This window comes from Phasianus colchicus, chromosome 36 (genome assembly GCF_987193195.1).
Source record: "Phasianus colchicus chromosome 36, bPhaCol1.hap1.1, whole genome shotgun sequence".
NCBI classification, from domain to species: domain Eukaryota; kingdom Metazoa; phylum Chordata; class Aves; order Galliformes; family Phasianidae; genus Phasianus; species Phasianus colchicus.
This window is the reverse complement of record NC_143471.1, coordinates 1,197,552-1,222,174: the sequence shown is the minus strand read 5'-3', so window position 1 is coordinate 1,222,174 and position 24,623 is coordinate 1,197,552. Positions and strand designations below refer to the sequence as shown.

Sequence of the window (24,623 nt, the reverse complement as noted above, 5' to 3'; positions counted from 1 at the left end):
AAGAAGAAGAAGAAGAAGAAGAAGGAGAAGAGGAAGAAGAGGAAGAAGAAGAAGAAGAAAAAGAAGAAGAAGAAGAAGAAGAAGAAGAAGAAGAAGAAGAAGAAGAAGAAGAAGAAGAAGAAGAAGAAGAAGAAGAAAATGGGCAGCTTTGGGCAAAAACCAGCAGGGATTTGGGGGGTGGGATTGAAGGGGGAGAGGAGCGAAGCGGGGGCCCTAGCGCACCATTTCGCCGCAGCATCATATAAAAAATATCTATGTACATTTATTATTCTTATATTAGGAGCCTCTGGTTGTGGTTGGGGGAGCCGGCGGGTGGGGGTGGGTTAGAGCTGGGGGGGTGGGTTTTTTTTGGGGGGGGGTCTCAGTCGCGGTTGATGCGGAGGCGGAAGGCCACGCGCCCGGCAAACTTGTCGCGCTCGTCGTCGGCGCGCAGCCCCGCGGCGTTGAGGCGGCACTCGACGTGGTGCTCCGTGTTGGACGTGGCGTTGGAGAACTGCACCGCCACCACCGGCTGCGTGTAGTTCACCTGCGGGGGGGGGCAGACCAGTATGGGCCAGTATGGGCCAGTATGGACCAGTATGGAACAGTGTGGGTCATGGCTCTCAGTACAGGGCAATGCATTGCAATAGGAGCATCCCAGTATGGACCAGTATGGCCCAGTACGCAGCAATGCATTCCTATAGGAGAATCCCAGTATGGCCCAGTATGGACCAGTATGGCTCAGTGCTTCCAGAACACAGCAATGCATTGCAGTAGGAGCATCCCAGTATGGCCCAGTGCTTTCAGTACACGGCAATGCATTGCAGTAGGAGCATCCCAGTATGGACCAGTATGGCCCAGTATGGCTCACTATGAACGAGAACTTCCAGTACACAGCAATGCATTGCAATAGGAGCATCCCAGTATGGACCAGTATGGACCAGTATGGCCCAGTGCTTCCAGTACACAGCAATGCATTGCGATAGCTGCATCCCAGTATGGACCAGTATGGCCCAGTGCTTCCAGAACACAGCAATGCATTGCAGTGGGAGCATCCCAGTATGGACCAGTATGGCCCAGTGCTTCCAGTATATGACAATGCATTGCAATAGGAGCATCCCAGTATGGACCAGTATGGCTCACGGCCCCCAGTACACAGCAATGCATTCCTTTAGGAGCATCCCAGCATGGCCCAGTATGGCCCAGTATGGCCCAGTATGGCCCAGTGCTTCCAGTACACAGCAATGCATTGCAATACGAACAACCCAATATGGACCAGTACGGACCAGTACGGACCAGTATGGCCCAGTGCTTCCAGTACATGGCAATGCATTGCAATAGGAGCATCCCAGTATGACCCAGTATGGCCCAGTATGGCTCAGCGCTTCCAGTATGTGGCAATGCATTGCAATAGGAGCATCCCAGCATGGCCCAGTATGGACCAGTATGGCTCAGTGCTTCCAGTACATAACAATGCATTGTAATAGGAGCATCCCAGCATGGCCCAGTATGGCCCAGTATGGCCCAGTATGGCTTATGGCTCCCAGTACACAGCATTGCATTAATACAAGAGCATCCCAGTATGGCCCAGTATGACCCAGTGCTTCCAGTACACGGCAATGCACTGCTATAGGAAGATCCCAGTGTTCCCAGTATGAACCAGTGCTTCCAGTACACAGTGATGCATTGCTATAGAAGCATCCCAGTATGGCCCAGTATGCTCCCAGTACATGGCAATGCATATATATAGGAGCATCCCAGTGCTCCCAGTATGGTCCAGTATGGCTCAGTGCTCCCAGTGCATGGCAATGCATTGCTATAGGAGCATCCCAGTATGGCCCAGTATGACCCAGTGGGTGGCAATGTGATGCTGCAGGAGCATCCCAGTGCTCCCAGTATGGCCCAGTATGCTTCCACACTCCCAGTACAGGGCAGTGCATTGATACAAGGTCACACCAGTGCTCCCAGTATGGCCCAGTGCTTCCAGTACACAGCAATGCATTGCAATAGGAGCATCCCAGTATGGACCAGTATGGCCCAGTATGGCCCAGTATGGCCCAGTATGGCCCAGTGCTTCCAGTACACGGCAAGGCACTGCAATAGGAGCATCCCAGTATGGACCAGTATGGCCCAGTATGGTCCAGTACACAGCAATGCATTCCTATAGGAGCATCCCAGTATGGCCCAGTATGGCCCAGTATGGCTCAGTGCTTCCAGTATATGACAATGCATTGCAATAGGAGCATCCCAGTATGGACCAGTATGGCCCAGTGCTTCCAGTACACAGCAATGCATTGCAATAGGAGCATCCCAGTATGGCCCAGTATGGCCCAGTATGGCCCAGTATGGCCCAGTATGGCTTATGGCTCCCAGTACACAGCATTGCATTAATACAAGAGCATCCCAGTATGGCCCAGTATGACCCAGTGCTTCCAGTACACGGCAATGCACTGCTATAGGAAGATCCCAGTGTTCCCAGTATGAACCAGTGCTTCCAGTACACAGTGATGCATTGCTATAGAAGCATCCCAGTATGGCCCAGTACGGCCCAGTATGTGGCAATGTGATGCTGCAGGAGCATCCCAGTGCTCCCAGTATGGCCCAGTATGCTTCCAGTACATGGCAATGCATACATATAGGAGCATCCCAGTGCTCCCAGTATGACCCAGTATGGCTCAGTGCTCCCAGTGCATGGCAATGCATTGCTATAGGAGCATCCCAGTGCTCCCAGTATGGCCCAGTATGGCTCAGTGCTCCCAGTACACAGCAATGCATTGCTATAGGAGCATCCCAGTGCTCCCAGTATGGCTCAGTGCTCCCAGTACACAGCAATGCATTGCTACAGGAGCATCCCAGTGCTCCCAGTATGGCCCAGTACAGGGCAGTGCATTGATACAGGGTCACACCAGTGCTCCCAGTATGGCCCAGTGCTCCCAGTCTGCAACAATTCACTGCAAAGCACCACAAGGCCTCATGCTCCACCCCCCCATTTCTCCCAGTCCCTCCCAGTGCTCCCAGTCCATTGCAATGCATTGTGCTCCCTCCCAGCACTCCCAGTCCCCTCCAGTCCCCTCCCAGTGCTCCCAGTCCCTCCCAGTCTCTTGCAATTGCATATTGCTCCCTCCCAGTGCTCCCAGTCCCTCCCAGTGCTCCCAGTTCATTGCAATGCATTGTATATGACAGGACCCTGCTTCCTGCCCCCTCCCAGTCCCCTCCCAGTGCTCCCAGTCCATTGCAATGCATTGTGCTCCCTCCCAGTCCCCTCCCAGTCCCTCCCAGTTCTCCCAGTCCATTGCAATGCATTGTGCTCCCTCCCAGCACTCCCAGTCCCCTCCAGTCCCCTCCCAGTGCTCCCAGCTCCTTCCAGTTCTCCAGTCTATTGCAATGCATTGTGCCCCCTCTCCCAGTGCTCCCAGTCCCCTCCCAGTGCTCCCAGTCCATTGCAATTGCATATTGCTCCCTCCCAGTGCTCCCAGTCCATTGCAATGCATTGTATACGACAAGACCCTGCTCCCTGCCCCCTCCCAGTCCCTCCCAGTTCATTGCAATGCATTGTGCTCCCTCCCAGTTCCTCCCAGTGCTCCCAGTCCATTGCAATTGCATTGTGATCCCTCCCAGTGCTCCCAGTCCCTCCCAGTCCATTGCAACGCATTATATATGACAGGACCTGGCTTTGTGCTCCCTCCCAGCACTCCCAGTCCCCTCCCAGTGCTCCCAGTCCCTCCCAGTCCCCTCCCAGTGCTCCCAGTCCATTGCAATGCATTGTGCTCCCTCCCAGTGCTCCCAGTCCCCTCCCAGTGCTCCCAGTCCATTGCAATGCATTGTGCTCCTTCCCAGTGCCCCCAGTCCCTCCCAGTCCCCTCCCAGTGCTCCCAGTCCGTTGCAATTGCATTGTGATCCCTCCCAGTGCTCCCAGTCCCTCCCAGTCCATTGCAACGCATTATATATGACAGGACCTGGCTTTGTGCTCCCTCCCAGCACTCCCAGTCCCCTCCCAGTGCTCCCAGTCCCTCCCAGTCCCCTCCCAGTGCTCCCAATTCATTGCAATGCATTGTATACGACAGGACCCTGCTCCCTGCCCCCTCCCAGTTCCTCCCAGTGCTCCCAGTCCATTGCAATGCATTGTGCTCCCTCCCAGTGCTCCCAGTCCTTCCCAGTCCCCTCCCAGTGCTCCCAGTCCATTGCAATTGCATTGTGCTCCCTCCCAGTGCTCCCAGTGCTCCCAGTCCATTGCAATGCATTGTGCTCCCTCCCAGTGCTCCCTCCCAGTGCTCCCAGTCCATTGCAACGCATTGTGCTCCTTCCCAGTGCCCCCAGTCCCTCCCAGTCCCCTCCCAGTGCTCCCCAGTCCCCTCCCAGTGCTCCCAGTCCCTCCCACTCCATTGCAACGCATTATATATGACAGGACCTGGTTTTGTGCTCCCTCCCAGTGCTCCCAGTCCATTGCAATGCATTGTGCTCCCTCCCAGTGCCCCCAGTCCCTCCCAGTCCCCTCCCAGTGCTCCCAGTCCCCTCCCAGTGCTCCCAGTCCATTGCAACACATTGTGCTCCTTCCCAGTGCTCCCAGTCCCTCCCAGTCCCCTCCCAGTGCTCCCAGTCCGTTGCAATTGCATTGTACTCCCTCCCAGTGCTCCCAGTTCATTGCAATGCATTGTGCTCCCTCCCAGTCCCTCCCAGTCCCTCCCAGTCCCCTCCCAGTGCTCCCAGTCCCTCCCAGTCCCTTGCAACGCATTATATATGACAGGACCTGGCTTTGTGCTCCCTCCCAGTCCCTCCCAGTCCCCTCCCAGTGCTCCCAGTCCATTGCAATTGCATTGTGCTCCCTCCCAGTGCTCCCAGTCCCCTCCCAGTGCTCCCAATTCATTGCAATGCATTGTATACAACAGGACCCTGCTCCCTGCCCCCTCCCAGTCCCTCCCAGTGCTCCCAGTCCATTGCAATGCATTGTGCTCCCTCCCAGTGCTCCCAGTCCCCTCCCAGTTCCTCCCAGTGCTGCCAGTCCATTGCAATGCACTGTGCTCCTTCCCAGTGCCTCCCAGTCCATTGCAATGCACTGTGCTCCCTCCCAGTCCCTCCCAGTCCCTCCCAGTCCCCTCCCAGTGCTCCCAGTCCCTCCCAGTCCATTGCAATTGCATTGTGCTCCCTCCCAGTGCTCCCAGTCCCTCCCAGTCCCTCCCAGTCCGTTGCAATTGCATTGTACTCCCTCCCAGTGCTCCCAGTCCATTGCAACGCATTGTACTCCTTCCCAGTGCTCCCAGTCCCTCCCAGTCCATTGCAATGCACTGTGCTCCCTCCCAGTGCTCCCAGTCCCCTCCCAGTCCCTCCCAGTCCCTCCCAGTGCTCCCAGCCCATCGCAGTGCATTGCATAGGACATGACCCTGCTCCCAGCCCCCTCCCAGTCGCTCCCAGTCGCTCCCAGTCCGTCCCAGTGCCACTCACGTGCACGCGCTTGCCATAGTAGGGGAAGTACATGAGGTCGATGGTGCCGTTGGGGGGGAAGAGCTGCAGCGGCCCCAGGAGCGCCGCGTCCTCCTCCCTCTGCAGGGGGGGGTGTGAAAGCGGGGGGGTCCCCAAACAGCCCCAAAAGGGGTGAGGACCCCCTCCCAGCCCCCCCCGTAACCCACACAGTGACCCCACTCCAAAAAAACATCCCCCACAAAATTGCCCCCCAAAGACCAGCCCCCCAAAATCCCCCCATAGATCCTCCCCACAAAAATTTTCTCCCCAAAGACCCCCCCCAAAACAATCCCCCCCCCATACACCCCCTCCCCGAAAAATCCCCCTACAACCCCCCCAACAAACCCCTCCAAAATCGCCCCCAAAACTGCTCCGAAGACACCCCCCCCAAAGACCCCCCTCCCAAAAAATAACCCCCCAACCTCCCCATAGTCCTCTCCCAAAAACGCTCCCCAAAGACCCCCCCAAAATATCCCCAAGACCCCCCAAAACACCCCCCAAACACCCCCCAGAACTCCCCTCCAAAACACCCCCCCCAAGACCCCCCCAAAAATTCCCCCCCAATAAATCTCTCAAAGACCCCCCCTAGAAAATGCCCCTCCCAAAGACCCCCCCACAAAAATCCTAGCCAGACCCCCCTCCCCAAAACCCCCCCCAAAGCCCACCCCAAAAATATCCCCCCAAGCCCCCTCCCAAAAACTGCCCCCCCAAAAGACCCCCCTGCAAAAAATCTCCCCCCCCCAAAGGACCCCCCACCAAAAAACGCCCCCCCCCAACACCTCACCCACACCAGTCCATCCCAGTGCCCCCCCCCCTCCCCAGTTTGCCCAGTTTCCCCAGTGCCCCCCCTTACGCTGGTGGCCGTCTGTCCCTGCGCCCCGCGGCCATAAAGAGAGAGAAGGTCACAGGGATGGGGACAAGGGGGGGGACATCAATGGGGACAGGGGGGCATCAATGGGGACAGGGGGGGCATCAATGGGACACTGTATGGGGACACTGGGGACAATGGGGACATTAATGGGACATTGCATGGGGACATGGGGGACACCAATGAGACACTGCATGGGGACATTGGGGACAATGGGGACATCAATGGGACACTGTATGGGGACATTGGGGACATCAGGGACATTAATGGGACATTGCATGGAGACATGGGGGACAATGGGGACACTGAGGACATCAATGGGACATGGCTGTGACACTGCATGGGGACATGGGGGACATCAGGGACATTAATGGGACATTGCATGGAGACATGGGGGACAATGGGGACATCAGTGGGGACATCAATGGGACACTGCATGGGGACATTGGGACACCAATGGGACACTGCATGGGGACATTGGGGACACTGGGGACATCAGGGACATTAATGGGACTGCATGGAGACATGGGGGACAATGGGGACATCAATGGGGACATCAACGGGACACTGTATGGGGACATTGGGGACATCAGGGACATTGGGGACATTAATGGGACACTGCATGGGGACATTGGGGACATTGGGGACACTGGGGACATCAGGGACATTGATGGGACACTGCATGGGGACATGGGGGACAATGGGGACATCAATGGGACACTGTATGGGGACATTGGGGACATCAGGGATGTTGGGGACATTAATGGGACATTGCATGGAGACATGGGGGACAATGGGGACATCAGTGGGGACATCAATGGGACACTGTATGGGGACATGGGGGACACCAATGGGACACTGCATGGGGACATGGGGGACAATGGGGACATCAATGGGGACATCAACGGGACACTGTATGGGGACATTGGGGACATCAGGGACGTTGGGGACATTAATGGGACACTGCATGGGGACATGGGGGACAATGGGGACATCAATGGGGACATCAACGGGACACTGTATGGGGACATTGGGGACATCAGGGACGTTGGGGACATTAACGGGACACTGCATGGGGACATGGGGGACAATGGGGACATCAATGGGGACATCAATGGGACACGGCATGGGGACATTGGGGACACTGGGGACATCAATGGGGATATCAATGGGACACTGTATGGGGACACTGGGGACGTCAAGGACATTAATGGGACACTGCATGTGGACATTGGGGACAATGGGGACATTGCATGGGGACATGGGGACATCAATGAGACACTGCATGGGGACATCAATGGGGACAATGGGAACATCAATGGGGACACTGAGGACATCAGGGACACCAGTGGGACACTGCATGGGGACATGGGGGTCAATGGGGACATCGCTGTGACACTGCATGGGGACAATGGGGACACCAATGGGACACTGCATGGGGACAATGGGGACATCACAGATATTAATGGGACATTGCATGTGGACATGGGGGACAATGGGGACATCACTGTGTCATTACATGGGGACAATGGGGACACCAGTGGGACACTGCATGGGGACGTTGGGGACATCAGGGATATTAATGGGACATGCATGTGGACATTGGGGACAATGGGGACACTCCATGGGGACAATGGGGACATCAGGGACATTAATGGGACATTGCATGGAGACATGGGGGACAATGGGGACATCAATGGGGACATCAATGGGGACATCAATGGGACACTGCATGGGGACATCAATGGGGACACTGAGGACATCAGGGACATTAATGGGACACTGCATGGGGACATTGGGGACACTGGGGACACTATGGGGCACATCACTGTGACACTGCATGGGGACACTGGGGACACTGGGGACATCGGGGGCATTAATAGGGACATTGGGAACATGCATGGGGACATCAGGGACACCAATGGGACACTGCGTGTGGACACTGGGAACAATGGGGACATTGCATGGGGATATGAAAATAGGACACTGCATGGGGACACTGGGGACAATGGGGACATGGCTGTGACACTGCATGGGGACACTGGGGACAATGGGGACATGGCTGTGACACTGCATGGGGACACTGAGGACACCAGTGGGACACTGCATGGGGACACTGGGGACATCACTGTAACACTACATGGGGACAGTGGGGACATCAGGGACATTAATGGGACACTGCATGGGGACATGGGGGTCAATGGGGACATTGCTGTGACACTGCATGGGGACACTGGGGACACTGGGGACATCGGGGGCATTAATGGGGACATTGGGAACATGCATGGGGACATTGGGGACACCAGTGGGACACTGCATGGGGACGTTGGGGACATCAGGGATATTAATGGGACATTGCATGTGGACACTGGGGACAATGGGGACACTCCATGGGGACATTGGGGACATCAGGGACACCAATGGGACACTGCGTGTGGACACTGGGAACAATGGGGACATCAGGGGCATCAATGGGACACTGCATGGGGACATGGGGACACTGGGGACATGGCTGTGACACTGCATGGGGACACTGAGGACACCAGTGGGACACTGCATGGGGACATTGGGGACATCACTGTAACACTACATGGGGACACTGGGGACATTAGGGACATTAATGGGACACTGCATGGGGACATGGGGGTCAATGGGGACATCGCTGTGACACTGCATGGGGACACTGGGGACACTGGGGACATCGGGGGCATTAATGGGGACATTGGGAACATGCATGGGGACATTGGGGACACCAGTGGGACACTGCATGGGGACGTTGGGGACATCAGGGATATTAATGGGACATGCATGTGGACATTGGGGACAATGGGGACACTCCATGGGGACAATGGGGACATTAGGGACACCAATGGGACACTGCATGGGGACATTGGGGACATCAAGGACATTAATGGGACACTGCATGGGGACACTGGGAACAATGGGGACATTGCATGGGGACATGAAAATAGGACACTGCATGGGGACACTGGGGACAATGGGGACATCGGGGACATTAATGGGACACTGCATGGGGACATGGGGGACAATGGGGACATCAATGGGGACATCAATGGGACACTGCATGGGGACATGGGGGACACCAATGAGACACTGCATGGGGACATCAATGGGGACACTGAGGACATCAGGGACATTAATGGGAACTGCATGGGGACATGGGGGACAATGGGGACATCAATGGGGACATCAATGGGACACTGCATGGGGACATTGGGGACAATGGGGACATTGCATGGGGACATGGGGACATCAATGAGACACTGCATGGGGACATCAATGGGGACAATGGGGACATCAATGGGGACACTGGGGACATCAGGGACACCAATGGGACACTGCATGGGGACATTGGGGACACTGGGGACATTGGGGACATTAATAGGGACATTGGGAACATGCATGGGGACACTATGGGGGACGTGGGGGACATCACTGTAACACTACATGGGGACACTAGGGACAATGGGGACATCAGGGACATCAATGGGACACTGCATGGGGACATTGGGGACATTGCATGGGGACACTGGGGACACCAATGGGACACTGCATGGGAACACTGGGGACAATGGGGACACTGCATGGGGACATGGGGGACAATGGGGACATCGTTGTGACGCTGCATGGGGACACTGGGGACACCAATGGGACACTGCATGGGGACACTGGGGACACTGGGGACACGGCCCAGGGACACGGAGTGGGGACACCCAGCAGATTTTGGGGTGAAGTCAGAAAGATTTGGGGACATTCCGTCCGATTTTGGGGTGCATTTCGGGATGCCCTGAAAAAGGACTTTGGGCTGAAATCAGCAGATTTTGGGAAAAAAACCTGCAAGATTTTGGCACGAAATCAGCAAAACTTTGGGGTGAAACTCGCAGTTTTTGGGGTGAAACCAGCAAGTTTTGGGACAGCCAAGTGTTTTTTGGGGTGAAACCAGCAGATTTTGGGTTGAAACCAGCAGGACTTTGGTGTGAGATGAGCAGATTTGGGAGTAAAACCCGTAGATTTTGGAAACACCCAAGAGATTTTGGGGTGAAACCAGCAGATTTTGGGGTGAAACTAAAGGATCTGGGGACATCCAGCAGGATTTGGGGGTGAAAGTAGCAGATTTTGGGGTGAAACCAGCAGATTTTGGGTCCTCCCTTACCAGATCGCCCTTTGAACGCGGCCGCTGGGGAGAGACCAGAGAGTGAGGGGACACTGGGGACAATGGGGGGTGACACATGGGGACGTTGGGGACACAGAGGGTGACACATGGGGACATTGTGGGGTGACAAGGGGACATTGAGGAGAACGTAGGGGTGACACATGGGGACAATGAGGACAACATGGGGGTGACACATGGGGACATTCGGGACACTGTGGGGGTGACACATGGGGACATTTTAGGGGTGTCAAGGGGACACCGAGGACAACATATAGGTGACATATAAGGACATTGTGGGGGTGACACGTGGGGACGTTGAGGACACAGAGAGGGTGACACATGGGGACATCTTAGGGGTGACACATGGGGACAATGAGAACAACATATGGGTGACACATGGGGACATTTTAGGGGTGACACATGGGGACACCAAGGACAATATATAGGTGACATATAGGGACATTGTGGGGGTGACACATGGGGACGTTGGGGACACAGAGGGTGACACATGGGGACATTGTGGGGGTGACACATGGGGACAATGAGGACAAGATATGGGTGACACATGGGGACATTTTGGGGGTGACACATGGGGACAACGAGCACAACATACGGGTGACACATGGGGACAACGTGGGGTGACAAGGGGACATTGAGGAGAACATAGGGGTGACACATGGGGATACTGGGGACACAGAAAGGGTGACACATAGGGACACTGAGGACAACATATGGGTGACATATGGGGACAATGTGGGGGTGACACATGGGGACGTTGGGGACACACAGAGGGTGACACATGGGGACATTGTGGGGGTGACAAGGGGACACCGAGGACAACGTACGGGTGACACATGGGGACATTGTGGGGGTGACAGATGGGGACAATGCGGACAACATATGGGTGACATGTGGGGGTGACACACGGGGACATTGGGGACACAGAGAGGGTGACACATGGGGACAATGAAGACAAGATATGGGTGACACATGGGGACAACGTGGGGGTGACACATGGGGACAATGAGGACAAGATATGGGTGACACATGGCGACATTAGGGACACAGAAAGGGTGACACATGGGGACACTGTGGGAGTGACAAGGAGACATTGAGGAGAATGTAGGGGTGACACATGGGGGCACTGGGGACACAGAGAGGGTGACACATGGGGACATTTTGGGGGTGACAAGGGGACACCGAGGACAACGTATGGGTGACACATGGGGACACGTGGGGGTGACACATGGGGACAATGAGGACAACATATGGGTGACACATGGGGACAACGTGGGGTGACACATGGGGACATTGGGGACACAGAGAAGGTGACACATGGGGACATTGTGGGGGTGACAAGGGGACACTGAGGACACAGAGAGGGTGACACATGGGGACACTGAGGACAACATATGGGTGACATATGGGGACAATGTGGGGGTGACACATGGGGACATTGGGGACACTGTGGGGTGACAAGGGGACATTGAGGAGAACGTAGGGGTGACACATGGGGACAATGTGGACAACATGGGGGTGACACATGGGGACATTGGGGACACTGTGGGGGTGACACATGGGGACACTGAGGATAACATATGGGTGACATGGGGACAACAGGAGGGTGACACATGGGGATGTTGGGGACACTGTGGGGGTGACACATGGGGACACTGTGGGGGTGACACATGGGGACACCGAGGACAACATATAGGTGACATATAAGGACATTGTGGGGGTGACACGTGGGGACGTTGAGGACACAGAGAGGGTGACACATGGGGACAATGAGGACAACATATGGGTGACACATGGGGACATTTTAGGGGTGACACATGGGGACACCAAGGACAATATATAGGTGACATATAGGGACATTGTGGGGGTGACACATGGGGACACCGAGGACAACATACGGGTGACACATGGGGACAACGTGGGGGTGACACATGGGGATGTTGGGGACACAGAGAGGGTGACACATGGGGACACCGAGGACAACGTATGGGTGACATATGGGGACACTGTGGGGGTGACACGTGGGGACGTTGGGGACATGGGGGGGTGGCAGCCAGGCTGTGGGGTCACCTTAGCAGCACAGACGACGTTGATGCTCTTGTTCATCCCTGGGAAGAAGTTGATGACCTGCGGGAGGGAAGGGGTTAACGGGGCACGCGTCCCCACTGTCCCCAAGGGCCCCTAAAACCCACAGTGACAACAGTTTGTCCCCATGTCCCCAGTGTCCCCCAACGTCCCCACTGACCCCAATGTCCCTCAACGTCCCCAGCGACCCTACTGTCCCCACTGCCCCCAATGTCCCCTAATACCCCAAATGTCCCCAGTTTGTCCCCACGTCCCAACATCCCCACTGCCCCAATGTCCCTCAAAGTCCCTAGTGACCCTACTGTCCCCACTGACCCCAATGACCCCAGTTTGTACCCCTTGTCCCCACTGCCCCCAATGTCCCCTAATGTCCCCAATGACCCCAGTTTGTCCCCATGTCCCCCCTGCCCCCAATGTCCCAACATCCCTGCTGCCCCCCAATGTCCCCAATGACCCCAGTTTGTCCCCATGTCCCCACTGTCCCCAATGTCCCCTAATACCCCAAACATCCCCAATTTGTCCCCATGTCCCCTCTGCCCCCAGTGTCCCCCAACGTCCCCAATATCCCCAGCATCCCCACATCACCCCAGTGTCCCCAATATCCTTCAATGTCCCCAATATCCCCCAGTGTTCCACTGCCCCCAATGTCCCCTTTGACCCCAATGTCCCCAGTTTGTACCCCTTGTCCCCACTGCCCTCAACGTCCCCAATATCCCCCAGTGTCCCCACTGCCCCCAATGTCCCCAATACCCCAAACATCCCCAGTTCGTCCCCATGTCCCCACTGCCCTCAGTGTCCCCAAATCCGCACATCCCCCCCAATGTCCCCCTACCACCACTGTCCCCAACATCCCCACATCCCCCCAGTGTCCCCATTGCCCCCACCACCCCCAATATCCCTCCAATGTCCCCCATGTCCCCAATGTCCCCAACATCCCCACATCCCCCCAGTGTCCCCCAATACCCCAAACATCCCCAGATTGTCCCCATGTCCCCCCTGCTCCCAACGTCCCCAACATCCCCCGCAATGTTCCCCCTGCCCCCACTGCCCCCGTTGTCTCCACATCCCCCCAGTGTCCCCACTGCCCCCAATGTCCCCAATATCCCCCACCGCCCCCAGCGTCCCCCAACATCCCCAATATCCCCACCACCCCCCATCTCCCCCCAATGTCCCCACTGCCCCCAGTGTCCCCTAATACCCCAAACATCCCCAGATTGTCCCCATGTCCCCACTGCCCCCAATGTCCCCAACATCCCCAGATTGTCCCCATGTCCCCCCTGCCCCCAATGTCCCAACATCCCCACATCCCCCGCAATGTCCCACCAGCCCCCAATGTCCCCACATCCCCCCAGTGTCCCAACATCCCCATAGCCCCCCAGTGTCCCCCCTGCCCCAATGTCCCCAATATCCCCCACCGCCCCCAGCGTCCCCCAACATCCCCAATATCCCCACCACCCCCACATCCCCCCAGTGTCCCCAACATCCCCACATCCCCCCAATGTCCTCCCTGCCCCCCCTGCCCCCAATGTCCCCACCATCCCCACATCACCCCAGTGTCCCAACATCCCCACATCCCCCCGGTGTCCCCCCTGCCCCCACTGTCCCCAACATCCTCACATCCCCCGCAATGTCCCCCCTGCCCCCAACATCCCCACATCCCTCCAGTGTCCCAACATCCCCACATCCCCCCAATGTCCCCCCTGCCCCCAATGTCCCCACATCCCCCCAGTGTCCCCACATCCCCACATCCCCCCAGTGTCCCCACTGCCCCCAATATCCCCAATATCCCCCACCGCCCCCAGCGTCCCCCAACATCCCCAATATCCCCACCACCCCCCATCTCCCCCCAATGTCCCCACTGCCCCCAGTGTCCCCTAATACCCCAAACATCCCCAGATTGTCCCCCTGCCCCCACTGTCCCCAACATCCCCAGATTGTCCCCATGTCCCCCCTGCCCCCAATATCCCCCACCGCCCCCAGTGTCCCCCAACATCCCCAATATCCCCACCACCCCCTCACCCCCCCAATGTCCCCCCTGCCCCCAGTGCCCCCTAATACCCCAAACATCCCCAGATTGTCCCCCTGCCCCCAATGTCCCCAACATCCCCACATCCCCCCAATGTCCCCCCTGCCCCCAATGTCCCCACATCCCCCCAGTGTCCCCACTGCCCCCAATATCCCCAATATCCCCCACCGCCCCCAGCGTCCCCCAACATCCCCAATATCCCCACCACCCCCCATCTCCCCCCAATGTCCCCACTGCCCCCAGTGTCCCCTAATACCCCAAACATCCCCAGATTGTCCCCATGTCCCCACTGCCCCCAATGTCCCCAACATCCCCAGATTGTCCCCATGTCCCCCCTGCCCCCAATATCCCCCACCGCCCCCAGCGTCCCCCAACATCCCCAATACCCCACCACCCCCCAATGTCCCCCCCTGCCCCCAACATCCCCACATCCCCCCAGTGTCCCACCTGCCCCCAGTGTCCCCAACATCCCCACATCCCCCCAATGTTCTCCCTGCCCCCCCAATGCCCCCAATGTCCCCAACATCCCCACATCACCCCAGAGTCCCAACATCCCCATATCCCCCCAGCGTCCCCCCTGTCCCCACTGCCCCCACATCCCCCAGTGCCCCCCCTGCCCCCAATGTCCCCACCATCCCCACATCCCAACATCCCCACATCCCCCCAGTGTCCCCACTGCCCCCAATATCCCCCACCGTCCCCCAACATCCCCAATATCCCCACCACCCCCACATCCCCCCAATGTCCCCAACATCCCCACATCCCCCCGGTGTCCCCCCTGCCCCCACTGTCCCCAACATCCCCTGCAATGTCCCCCCCGCCCCCAGTGTCCCCACATCCCCCTAGTGTCCCAACATCCCCATATCCCCCCAGTGTCCCCACTGCCCCCAATATCCCCCACCGCCCCCAGCGTCCCCCAAAATCCCCAATATCCCCACCACCCCCACATCCCCCCACTGTCCCCACTGCCCCCAGTGTCCCCTAATACTCCAAACATCCCCAGATTGTCCCCCTGCCCCCACTGCCCCCAATGTCCCCAACATCCCCAGATTGTCCCCATGTCCCCACTGCCCCCAATGTCCCCACCATCCCCACATCCCCCCAGCGTCCCAACATCCCCATATCCCCCCAGTGCCCCACTGCCCCCAATATCCCCCACCACCCCCAGTGTCCCCCAACATCCCCAATATCCCCACCACCCCCACATCCCCCCACTGTCCCCAACATCCCCACATCCCCCCAATGTCCTCCCTGCCCCCCCTGCCCCCAGTGTCCCAACATCCCCACATCCCCCCGGTGTCCCCCCTGCCCCCAATGTCCCCACATCCCCCCAGTGTCCCCACATCCCCACATCCCCCCAGTGTCCCCACTGCCCCCAATATCCCCAATATCCCCCACCGCCCCCAGCGTCCCCCAACATCCCCAATATCCCCACCACCCCCCATCTCCCCCCAATGTCCCCACTGCCCCCAGTGTCCCCTAATACCCCAAACATCCCCAGATTGTCCCCCTGCCCCCACTGTCCCCAACATCCCCAGATTGTCCCCATGTCCCCCCTGCCCCCAATATCCCCCACCGCCCCCAGTGTCCCCCAACATCCCCAATATCCCCACCACCCCCTCACCCCCCCAATGTCCCCCCTGCCCCCAGTGCCCCCTAATACCCCAAACATCCCCAGATTGTCCCCCTGCCCCCAATGTCCCCAACATCCCCACATCCCCCCAATGTCCCCCCTGCCCCCAATGTCCCCACATCCCCCCAGTGTCCCCACTGCCCCCAATATCCCCAATATCCCCCACCGCCCCCAGCGTCCCCCAACATCCCCAATATCCCCACCACCCCCCATCTCCCCCCAATGTCCCCACTGCCCCCAGTGTCCCCTAATACCCCAAACATCCCCAGATTGTCCCCATGTCCCCACTGCCCCCAATGTCCCCAACATCCCCAGATTGTCCCCATGTCCCCCCTGCCCCCAATATCCCCCACCGCCCCCAGCGTCCCCCAACATCCCCAATACCCCACCACCCCCCAATGTCCCCCCCTGCCCCCAACATCCCCACATCCCCCCAGTGTCCCACCTGCCCCCAGTGTCCCCAACATCCCCACATCCCCCCAATGTTCTCCCTGCCCCCCCAATGCCCCCAATGTCCCCAACATCCCCACATCACCCCAGAGTCCCAACATCCCCATATCCCCCCAGCGTCCCCCCTGTCCCCACTGCCCCCACATCCCCCAGTGCCCCCCCTGCCCCCAATGTCCCCACCATCCCCACATCCCAACATCCCCACATCCCCCCAGTGTCCCCACTGCCCCCAATATCCCCCACCGTCCCCCAACATCCCCAATATCCCCACCACCCCCACATCCCCCCAATGTCCCCAACATCCCCACATCCCCCCGGTGTCCCCCCTGCCCCCACTGTCCCCAACATCCCCTGCAATGTCCCCCCCGCCCCCAGTGTCCCCACATCCCCCTAGTGTCCCAACATCCCCATATCCCCCCAGTGTCCCCACTGCCCCCAATATCCCCCACCGCCCCCAGCGTCCCCCAAAATCCCCAATATCCCCACCACCCCCACATCCCCCCACTGTCCCCACTGCCCCCAGTGTCCCCTAATACTCCAAACATCCCCAGATTGTCCCCCTGCCCCCACTGCCCCCAATGTCCCCAACATCCCCAGATTGTCCCCATGTCCCCACTGCCCCCAATGTCCCCACCATCCCCACATCCCCCCAGCGTCCCAACATCCCCATATCCCCCCAGTGCCCCACTGCCCCCAATATCCCCCACCACCCCCAGTGTCCCCCAACATCCCCAATATCCCCACCACCCCCACATCCCCCCACTGTCCCCAACATCCCCACATCCCCCCAATGTCCTCCCTGCCCCCCCTGCCCCCAGTGTCCCAACATCCCCACATCCCCCCGGTGTCCCCCCTGCCCCCACTGTCCCCAACATCCCCACATCCCCCGCAATGTCCCCCCTGCCCCCAATGTCCCCACATCCCCCCAGTGTCCCAACATCCCCATATCCCCCCAGCGTCCCCCCTGCCCCCAATGTCCCCAATATCCCCCACCGCCCTTAGCATCCCCCAACATCCCCAATATCCCCACCACCCCCTCACCCCCCCAATGTCCCCAATGTCCCCAACATCCCCAGATTGTCCCCATGTCCCCACTGCCCCCAATGTCCCCACCATCCCCACATCCCCCCAGCGTCCCAACATCCCCATATCCCCCCAGTGTCCCCACCGCCCCCAATATCCCCCAACATCCCCAATATCCCCACCACCCCCTCACCCCCCCAATGTCCCCACTGCCCCCATTGACCCCGATGTCCCTCAAACCCCCCCCCCAGCCCCCCCTCGCTCACCCTGTTGACCTTCAGCAGCACGCAGGGTCTCCCCGCCCCGTACCCGTAGTCGCTGGCCGCCCCCAGCCCGGCGCAGGGTCCCAGCAGGGAGCGGTTGAAGCGACAGGCCCTTTTGGGGTAATTGGGGACGCCGTCGTCCGGCTGCTCATTGTAGCGACCCGGGATGCAGGCTGCGTTTCGGGCTGCCTGCACGCTGTCGTTGTACGCTGCACCCAGCACGGCACGTCGGACACACGGCACCGGGCACTGGGCCGCGCGGGGGGGGGGGGGGGGGAGGGGGGCAGGCAGTGATGGGCTGGGCAACCATTGTGTCCCAGTAGGGCTGAGGGGTCGCCCAGTAAGGAAAAGGGGTCTCCCAGTGCGTCCCAGTAGGGCTGAGGGGTCGCCCAGTAAGGAAAAGGGGCGTCCCAGTGCCTCCCAGTACGGCTGAGGGGTAGCCCAGTAAGGAAAACGGGGGTCCCAGTGCTTCCCAGTAGTGCTGAGGGGCCGCCCAGTGACTCCCAGTAGGGCTGAGGGGTCTCCCAGTAAGGAAAACTGGTGTCCCAGTGTGTCCCAGTAGGGCTGCGGGGTCGCCCAATGCTTCCCAGTAGGGCTGAGGGGTCACCCAGTGACTCCCAGTAGGACTAAGGGGTCGCCCAGTAAGGAAAAGGGGTGTCCCAGAGCCTCCCAGTAGGGCTGAGGGGTCGCCCAGTGCGTCCCAGTAGGGGTGAGGGGTCGCCCAGTAAGGAAAAGGGGTCTCCCAGTGACTCCCAGTAGGACTAAGGGGTCGCCCAGTAAGAAAAAGGGGTCTCCCAGTGCGTCCCAGTAGGGCTGAGGGGCCGCCAAGTGACTCCCAGTAGGGCTGAGGGGTCTCCCAGTAAGGAAAACTGGTGTCCCAGTGGGTCCCAGTAGGGCTGAGGGGTCGCCCAGTGACTACCAGTAGGGGTGAGGGGTCGCCCAGTAAGGAAAAGGGGCGTCCCAGTGCGTCCCAGTAGGGATGAGGGGTCACCCAGTGTGTCCCAGTAGGGCTGAGGGGTGTCCCAGTAAGGAAAAGGGGTCTCCCAGTGCATCCCAGTAGGGATGAGGGGTCACCCAGTAAGGAAAACTGGTGTCCCAGTGCATCCCAGTAGGGCTGAGGGGTGTCCCAGTAAGGAAAACGGGTGACCCAGTGCATCCCAGTAGGGCTGAGGGGTCACCCAGTGCCTCCCAGTAGGGCTGAGGGGTCACCCAGTAAGGAAAAGGGGTCTCCCAGTGCGTCCCAGTAGGGCTGAGGGGTCACCCAGTAAGGAAAACAGGTCGCCCAGTGACTCCCAGTAGGGCTGAGGGGTGTCCCAGTAAGGAAAATGGGTGTCCCAGTGCTTCCCAGTAGGGCTGAGGGGTCGCCCAGTGCTTCCCAGTAGGGCTGAGGGGTCTCCCAGTAAGGAAAATGGGTGTCCCAGTGCTTCCCAGTAGGGCTGAGGGGTCGCCCAGTGCTTCCCAGTAGGGCTGAGGGGTCTCCCAGTAAGGAAAATGGGTCTCCCAGTGCTTCCCAGTAGGGCTGAGAGGTTGCCCAGTGACTCCCAGTAGGGCTGAGGGGTCGCCCAGTAAGGAAAAGGGGTGTCCCAGAGCTTCCCAGTAGGGCTGAGGGGTCACCCAGTAAGGAAAAGGGGTCTCCCAGTGGGTCCCAGTAGGGCTGAGGGGTCACCCAGTGACTTCCAGTAGGGGTGAGGGGATGCCCAGTAAGGAAAATGGGTGTCCCAGTGCATCCCAGTAGGGCTGAGGGGTGTCCCAGTAAGGAAAATGGGTCTCCCAGTGCTTCCCAGTAGGGCTGAGGGGTCACCCAGTAACTCCCAGTAGGGATGAGGGGTCGCCCAGCGCGTCCCAGTAGGGCTGAGGGGGCGCCCAGTAAGGAAAAGGGGTCTCTCAGTGCATCCCAGTAGGGGTGAGGGGTCGCCCAGTGACTCCCAGTAGGGGTGAGGGGTCGCCCAGTAAGGAAAAGGGGTCTCCCAGTGGGTCCCAGTAGGGCTGAAGGGTCACCCAGTGACTCCCAGTAGGACTAAGGGGTCACCCAGTAAGGAAAAGGGGTGTCCCAGAGCCTCCCAGTAGGGGTGAGGGGTCGCCCAGTGCCTCCCAGTAGGGCTGAGGGGTCTCCCAGTAAGGAAAACAGGTCGCCCAGTGGCTCCCAGTAGGGCTGAGGGGTGTCCCAATAAGGAAAATGGGTGTCCCAGTGACTCCCAGTAGGGCTGAGGGGTCGCCCAGTAAGGAAAACGGGTCTCCCAGTGCTTCCCAGTAGGGGTGACGGGTCGCCCAGTAAGGAAAACGGGTCTGCCAGTCCTTCCCAGTAGCGGTGTGGAGAGTCCCAGTGCCTCCCAGTACGGCTGAGGGGTCTCCCAGTAAGGAAAAGGGGTCTCCCAGTGGGTCCCAGTAGGGCTGAGGGGTCTCCCAGTAAGGAAAATGGGTCTCCCAGTGCCTCCCAGTAGGGCTGAGGGGTCGCCCAGTAAGGAAAAGGGGTGTCCCAGAGCCTCCCAGTAGGGCTGAGGGGTCGCCCAGTGCCTCCCAGTAGGGCTGAGGGGTCACCCAGTAAGGAAAAGGGGTCTCCCAGTGGGTCCCAGTAGGGCTGAGGGGTCACCCAGTGACTTCCAGTAGGGGTGAGGGGTCGCCCAGTAAGGAAAAGGGGTGTCCCAGTGCATCCCAGTAGGGCTGAGGGGTGTCCCAGTAAGGAAAATGGGTCTCCCAGTGCTTCCCAGTAGGGATGAGGGGTCGCCCAGCGCGTCCCAGTAGGGCTGAGGGGGCGCCCAGTAAGGAAAAGGGGTCTCTCAGTGCATCCCAGTAGGGGTGAGGGGTCGCCCAGTGACTCCCAGTAGGGGTGAGGGGTCGCCCAGTAAGGAAAAGGGGTCTCCCAGTGGGTCCCAGTAGGGCTGAGGAGTCGCCCAGTGACTCCCAGTAGGGCTGAGGGGTGTCCCAGTAAGGAAAATGGGTGTCCCAGTGCGTCCCAGTAGGGCTGAGGGGTCTCCCAGTAAGGAAAACGGGTCTCCCAGTGACTCCCAGTAGGGGTGAGGGGTCGCCCAGTAAGGAAAACGGGTCTCCCAGTGCTTCCCAGTAGGGGTGACGGGTCGCCCAGTAAGGAAAACGGGTGTGCCAGTCCTTCCCAGTAGCGGTGTGGAGAGTCCCAGTGCCTCCCAGTACGGCTGAGGGGTCGCCCAGTAAGGAAAACGGGTGTCCCACTGACTCCCAGTAGGGCTGAGGGGTGTCCCAGTAAGGAAAATGGGTCTCCCAGTGACTCCCAGTAGGGCTGAGGGGTCGCCCAGTAAGGAAAAGGGGTGTCCCAGTGCCTCCCAGTATGGGCTTGGGACGGCCCAGTGCCTCCCAGTATGACTTAGGGGCCTCCCAGTATGAGCTTGGGGCTCCCCAGTGCCTCCCAGTATGGGCTAGACATCTCCCAGTATGGAATAGGGGCCTCCCAGCTTCTCCCAGTATGGGCTAGGGGCTTCCCAGTAAGAAAAATGGGTGCCCCAGTGCCTCCCAGTATGAGCTACCGACCTCCCAGTAGCTCCCAGGATGGGCTAGAGGTCTCCCAGTATGGAATAGGGGCTTCCCAGTAAGGAAAATGGGTGCCCCAGTGCCTCCCAGTATGGGCTAGAGGCTTCCCAGTAAGGAAAATGGGTGCCCCAGTGCCTCCCAGTATGGGCTACTAGCCTCCCAGTGCCTCCCAGTATGGGCTACTGGCCTCCCAGTGCCTCCCAGTATGGAATAGTGGCTTCCCAGTCAGGAAAATGGGTGTCCCAGTGCCTCCCAGTATGGGCTAGGGACCACCCAGTGCCTCCCAGTATGGGCTAGAGGCTTCCCAGTAGCTCCCAGTCTCAGTTAGGAGCCTCCCAGTATGGAATAGGGGCTTCCCAGTCAGGAAAATGAGTGCCCCAGTGCCTCCCAGTATGAGCTACTGGCCTCCCAGTGCCTCCCAGTATGGGCTAGGGGCCTCCCAGTAGCTCCCAGTCTGAGTTAGGAGCCTCCCAGTGCCTCCCAGTATGGAATAGGGGCTTCCCAGTCAGGAAAATGAGTGCCCCAGTGCCTCCCAGTATGAGCTACTGGCCTCCCAGTGCCTCCCAGTATGAGCTACTGGCCTCCCAGTGTCTCCCAGTCACAGTTGGGAGCCTCCCAGTGCCTCCCAGTATGGGCTAGAGGCCTCCCAGTGTCTCCCAGTCACAGTTGGGAGCCTCCCAGTGCCTCCCAGTATGGGCTAGAGACCTCCCAGTGTCTCCCAGTCTCAGCTGGGAGCCTCCCAGTGCCTTCCAGTATGGAAGAGTGGCATCCCAGTAAGGAAAATGGTTGTCCCAGTGCCTCCCAGTATGGGCTACTGGCCTCCCAGTGTCTCCCAGTATGGAATAGGGGCTTCCCAGTCAGGAAAATGGGTGCCCCAGTGCCTCCCAGTATGAGCTACTGGCCTCCCAGTGCCTCCCAGTATGGGCTAGAGGCCTCCCAGTAGCACCCAGTGCCTCCCAGTATGGAATAGGGGCCTCCCAGTGTCTCCCAGTATGGAATAGGGGCTTCCCAGTCAGGAAAATGGGTGTCCCAGTGCCTCCCAGTATGGGTACTGGCCTCCCAGTGCCTCCCAGTATGAGCTAGAGGCCTCCCAGTGCCTCCCAGTCTGAGTTAGGAGCCTTCCAATGCCTCCCAGTATGGGCTTGGGGCTTCCCAGTCAGGAAAATGGGTGCCCCAGTGCCTCCCAGTATGGGCTAGAGGCTTCCCAGTAGCTCCCAGTCTCAGTTAGGAGCCTCCCAGTGCCTCCCAGTATGGAATAGGGGCTTCCGAGTCAGGAAAATGAGTGCCCCAGTGCCTCCCAGTATGGGCTACTGGCCTCCCAGTGCCTCCCAGTGCCTCCCAGTATGAGCTAGAGGCCTCCCAGTAACTCCCAGTCTGAGTTAGGAGCTTCCCAGTATGGGCTAGAGGCCTCCCAGTAGCTCCCAGTCTGAGTTAGGAGCCTCCCAGTGCCTCCCAGTATGGAATAGGGGCTTCCCAGTCAGGAAAATGGGTGCCCCAGTGCCTCCCAGTATGAGCTACTGGCCTCCCAGTGCCTCCCAGTATGGGCTAGAGGCCTCCCAGTAGCTCCCAGTGCCTCCCAGTATGGAATAGGGGCCTCCAAGTGCCTCCCAGTATGGGCTAGGGGCCTCCCAGTGTCTCCCAGTATGGGCTAGGGGCTTCCCAGTCAGGAAAATGGGTGCCCCAGTGCCTCCCAGTATGAGCTACTGGCCTCCCAGTGCCTCCCAGTGCCTCCCAGTATGGGCTAGAGGCTTCCCAGTAGCTCCCAGTCTCAGTTAGGAGCCTCCCAGTGCCTCCCAGTATGGAATAGTGGCTTCCCAGTCAGGAAAATGGTTGTCCCAGTGCCTCCCAGTATGAGCTAGAGGCCTCCCAGTGCCTCCCAGTATGGGCTTGGGACGGCCCAGTGCCTCCCAGTATGACTTAGGGGCCTCCCAGTATGAGCTTGGGGCTCCCCAGTGCCTCCCAGTATGGGCTAGACATCTCCCAGTATGGAATAGGGGCCTCCCAGCTTCTCCCAGTATGGGCTAGGGGCTTCCCAGTAAGAAAAATGGGTGCCCCAGTGCCTCCCAGTATGAGCTACCGACCTCCCAGTAGCTCCCAGGATGGGCTAGAGGTCTCCCAGTATGGAATAGGGGCTTCCCAGTAAGGAAAATGGGTGCCCCAGTGCCTCCCAGTATGGGCTAGGGGCTTCCCAGTCAGGAAAATGGGTGCCCCAGTGCCTCCCAGTATGAGCTACTGGCCTCCCAGTGCCTCCCAGTATCTCCCAGTCTGAGTTAGGAGCCTCCCAGTATGGGCTAGAGGCCTCCCAGTGTCTCCCAGTCTCAGTTGGGAGCCTCCCAGTGCCTCCCAGTATGGGCTTGGGGCTTCCCAGTCAAGAAAATGGGTGCCCCAGTGCCTCCCAGTATGAGCTAGAGGCCTCCCAGTGCCTCCCAGTATGGGCTAGAGGCTTCCCAGTAGCTCCCAGTCTCAGTTAGGAGCCTCCCAGTGCCTCCCAGTATGGGCTACTGGCCTCCCAGTGTCTCCCAGTATGGGCTAGGGGCTTCCCAGTCAGGAAAATGGTTGTCCCAGTGCCTCCCAGTATGAGCTACTGGCCTCCCAGTGCCTCCCAGTATGAGCTACTGGCCTCCCAGTGCCTCCCAGTACGGGCCCTGCCCCCCCAGTCCGTCCCAGTGCCCCCAGCCGTGCACTCACGCTCGAGGAAGGCGTGCAGGGCGCGCACGTAGTGCAGCCACGTGTGGCTCTGGCTGACGTTGAAGGTGACGTCCAGGCCCTCCGTGCGCGGGCGGATCATCATCCCTGCGTGCAAAGCCCTCGTGCAAAAAACCTCGTGCACACCCCCGGTGCAAAAACCCCCGTGCAAAAACCCCCGTGCAAAAACCCCCGTGCAAAAAGCTTGCAGGAAAAAATTCCTCGTGCGAATCCTATCGCAAAGCCCTCGTGCAAAACCAAAGTGGAAGACTGTTGTGAAAATATCCTCGTGCGAATCCTATCGCAAAGCCCTCGTGCAAAACCCAAAGTGGAAGACAAGTATGAAATTATCCTCGTGCAAATCCTATCGCAAAGCCCTCGTGCAAAACCACAGTGGAAGACCAGTGTGAGAAAATCCTCGTGCAAATCCTCCTGGAAAGCCTCAAAAAGCAAAAAGTCCC

The 24,623-nt window shown here is 59.1% G+C and overlaps 1 protein-coding gene across 2 annotated transcripts in view; it reads right to left on the bottom strand.

Annotated features, from left to right (window-relative positions):
* Positions 1-330: 330 nt before the first annotated feature.
* Positions 331-24,623, bottom strand: part of ATP1B2 (ATPase Na+/K+ transporting subunit beta 2) — a 30,845-nt gene continuing 6,552 nt past the window's right edge. Inside the window, exons 3-7 of one of the 2 annotated variants that reach the window (XM_090129528.1) lie at positions 24,166-24,270; positions 17,980-18,185; positions 12,567-12,623; positions 5,419-5,517; positions 331-526 (exon numbers count right to left, since the gene is read on the bottom strand). In XM_090129528.1, coding sequence (XP_089985654.1) covers positions 362-526; positions 5,419-5,517; positions 12,567-12,623; positions 17,980-18,185; positions 24,166-24,270 — 632 coding nt within the window. In that variant the 3' untranslated portion in view covers positions 331-361. Of the gene's footprint in view, positions 527-5,418; positions 5,518-9,995; positions 10,503-12,566; positions 12,624-17,979; positions 18,186-24,165; positions 24,271-24,623 lie in introns of those variants that run through there. The other variant, XM_090129527.1, reaches the window with a different exon arrangement.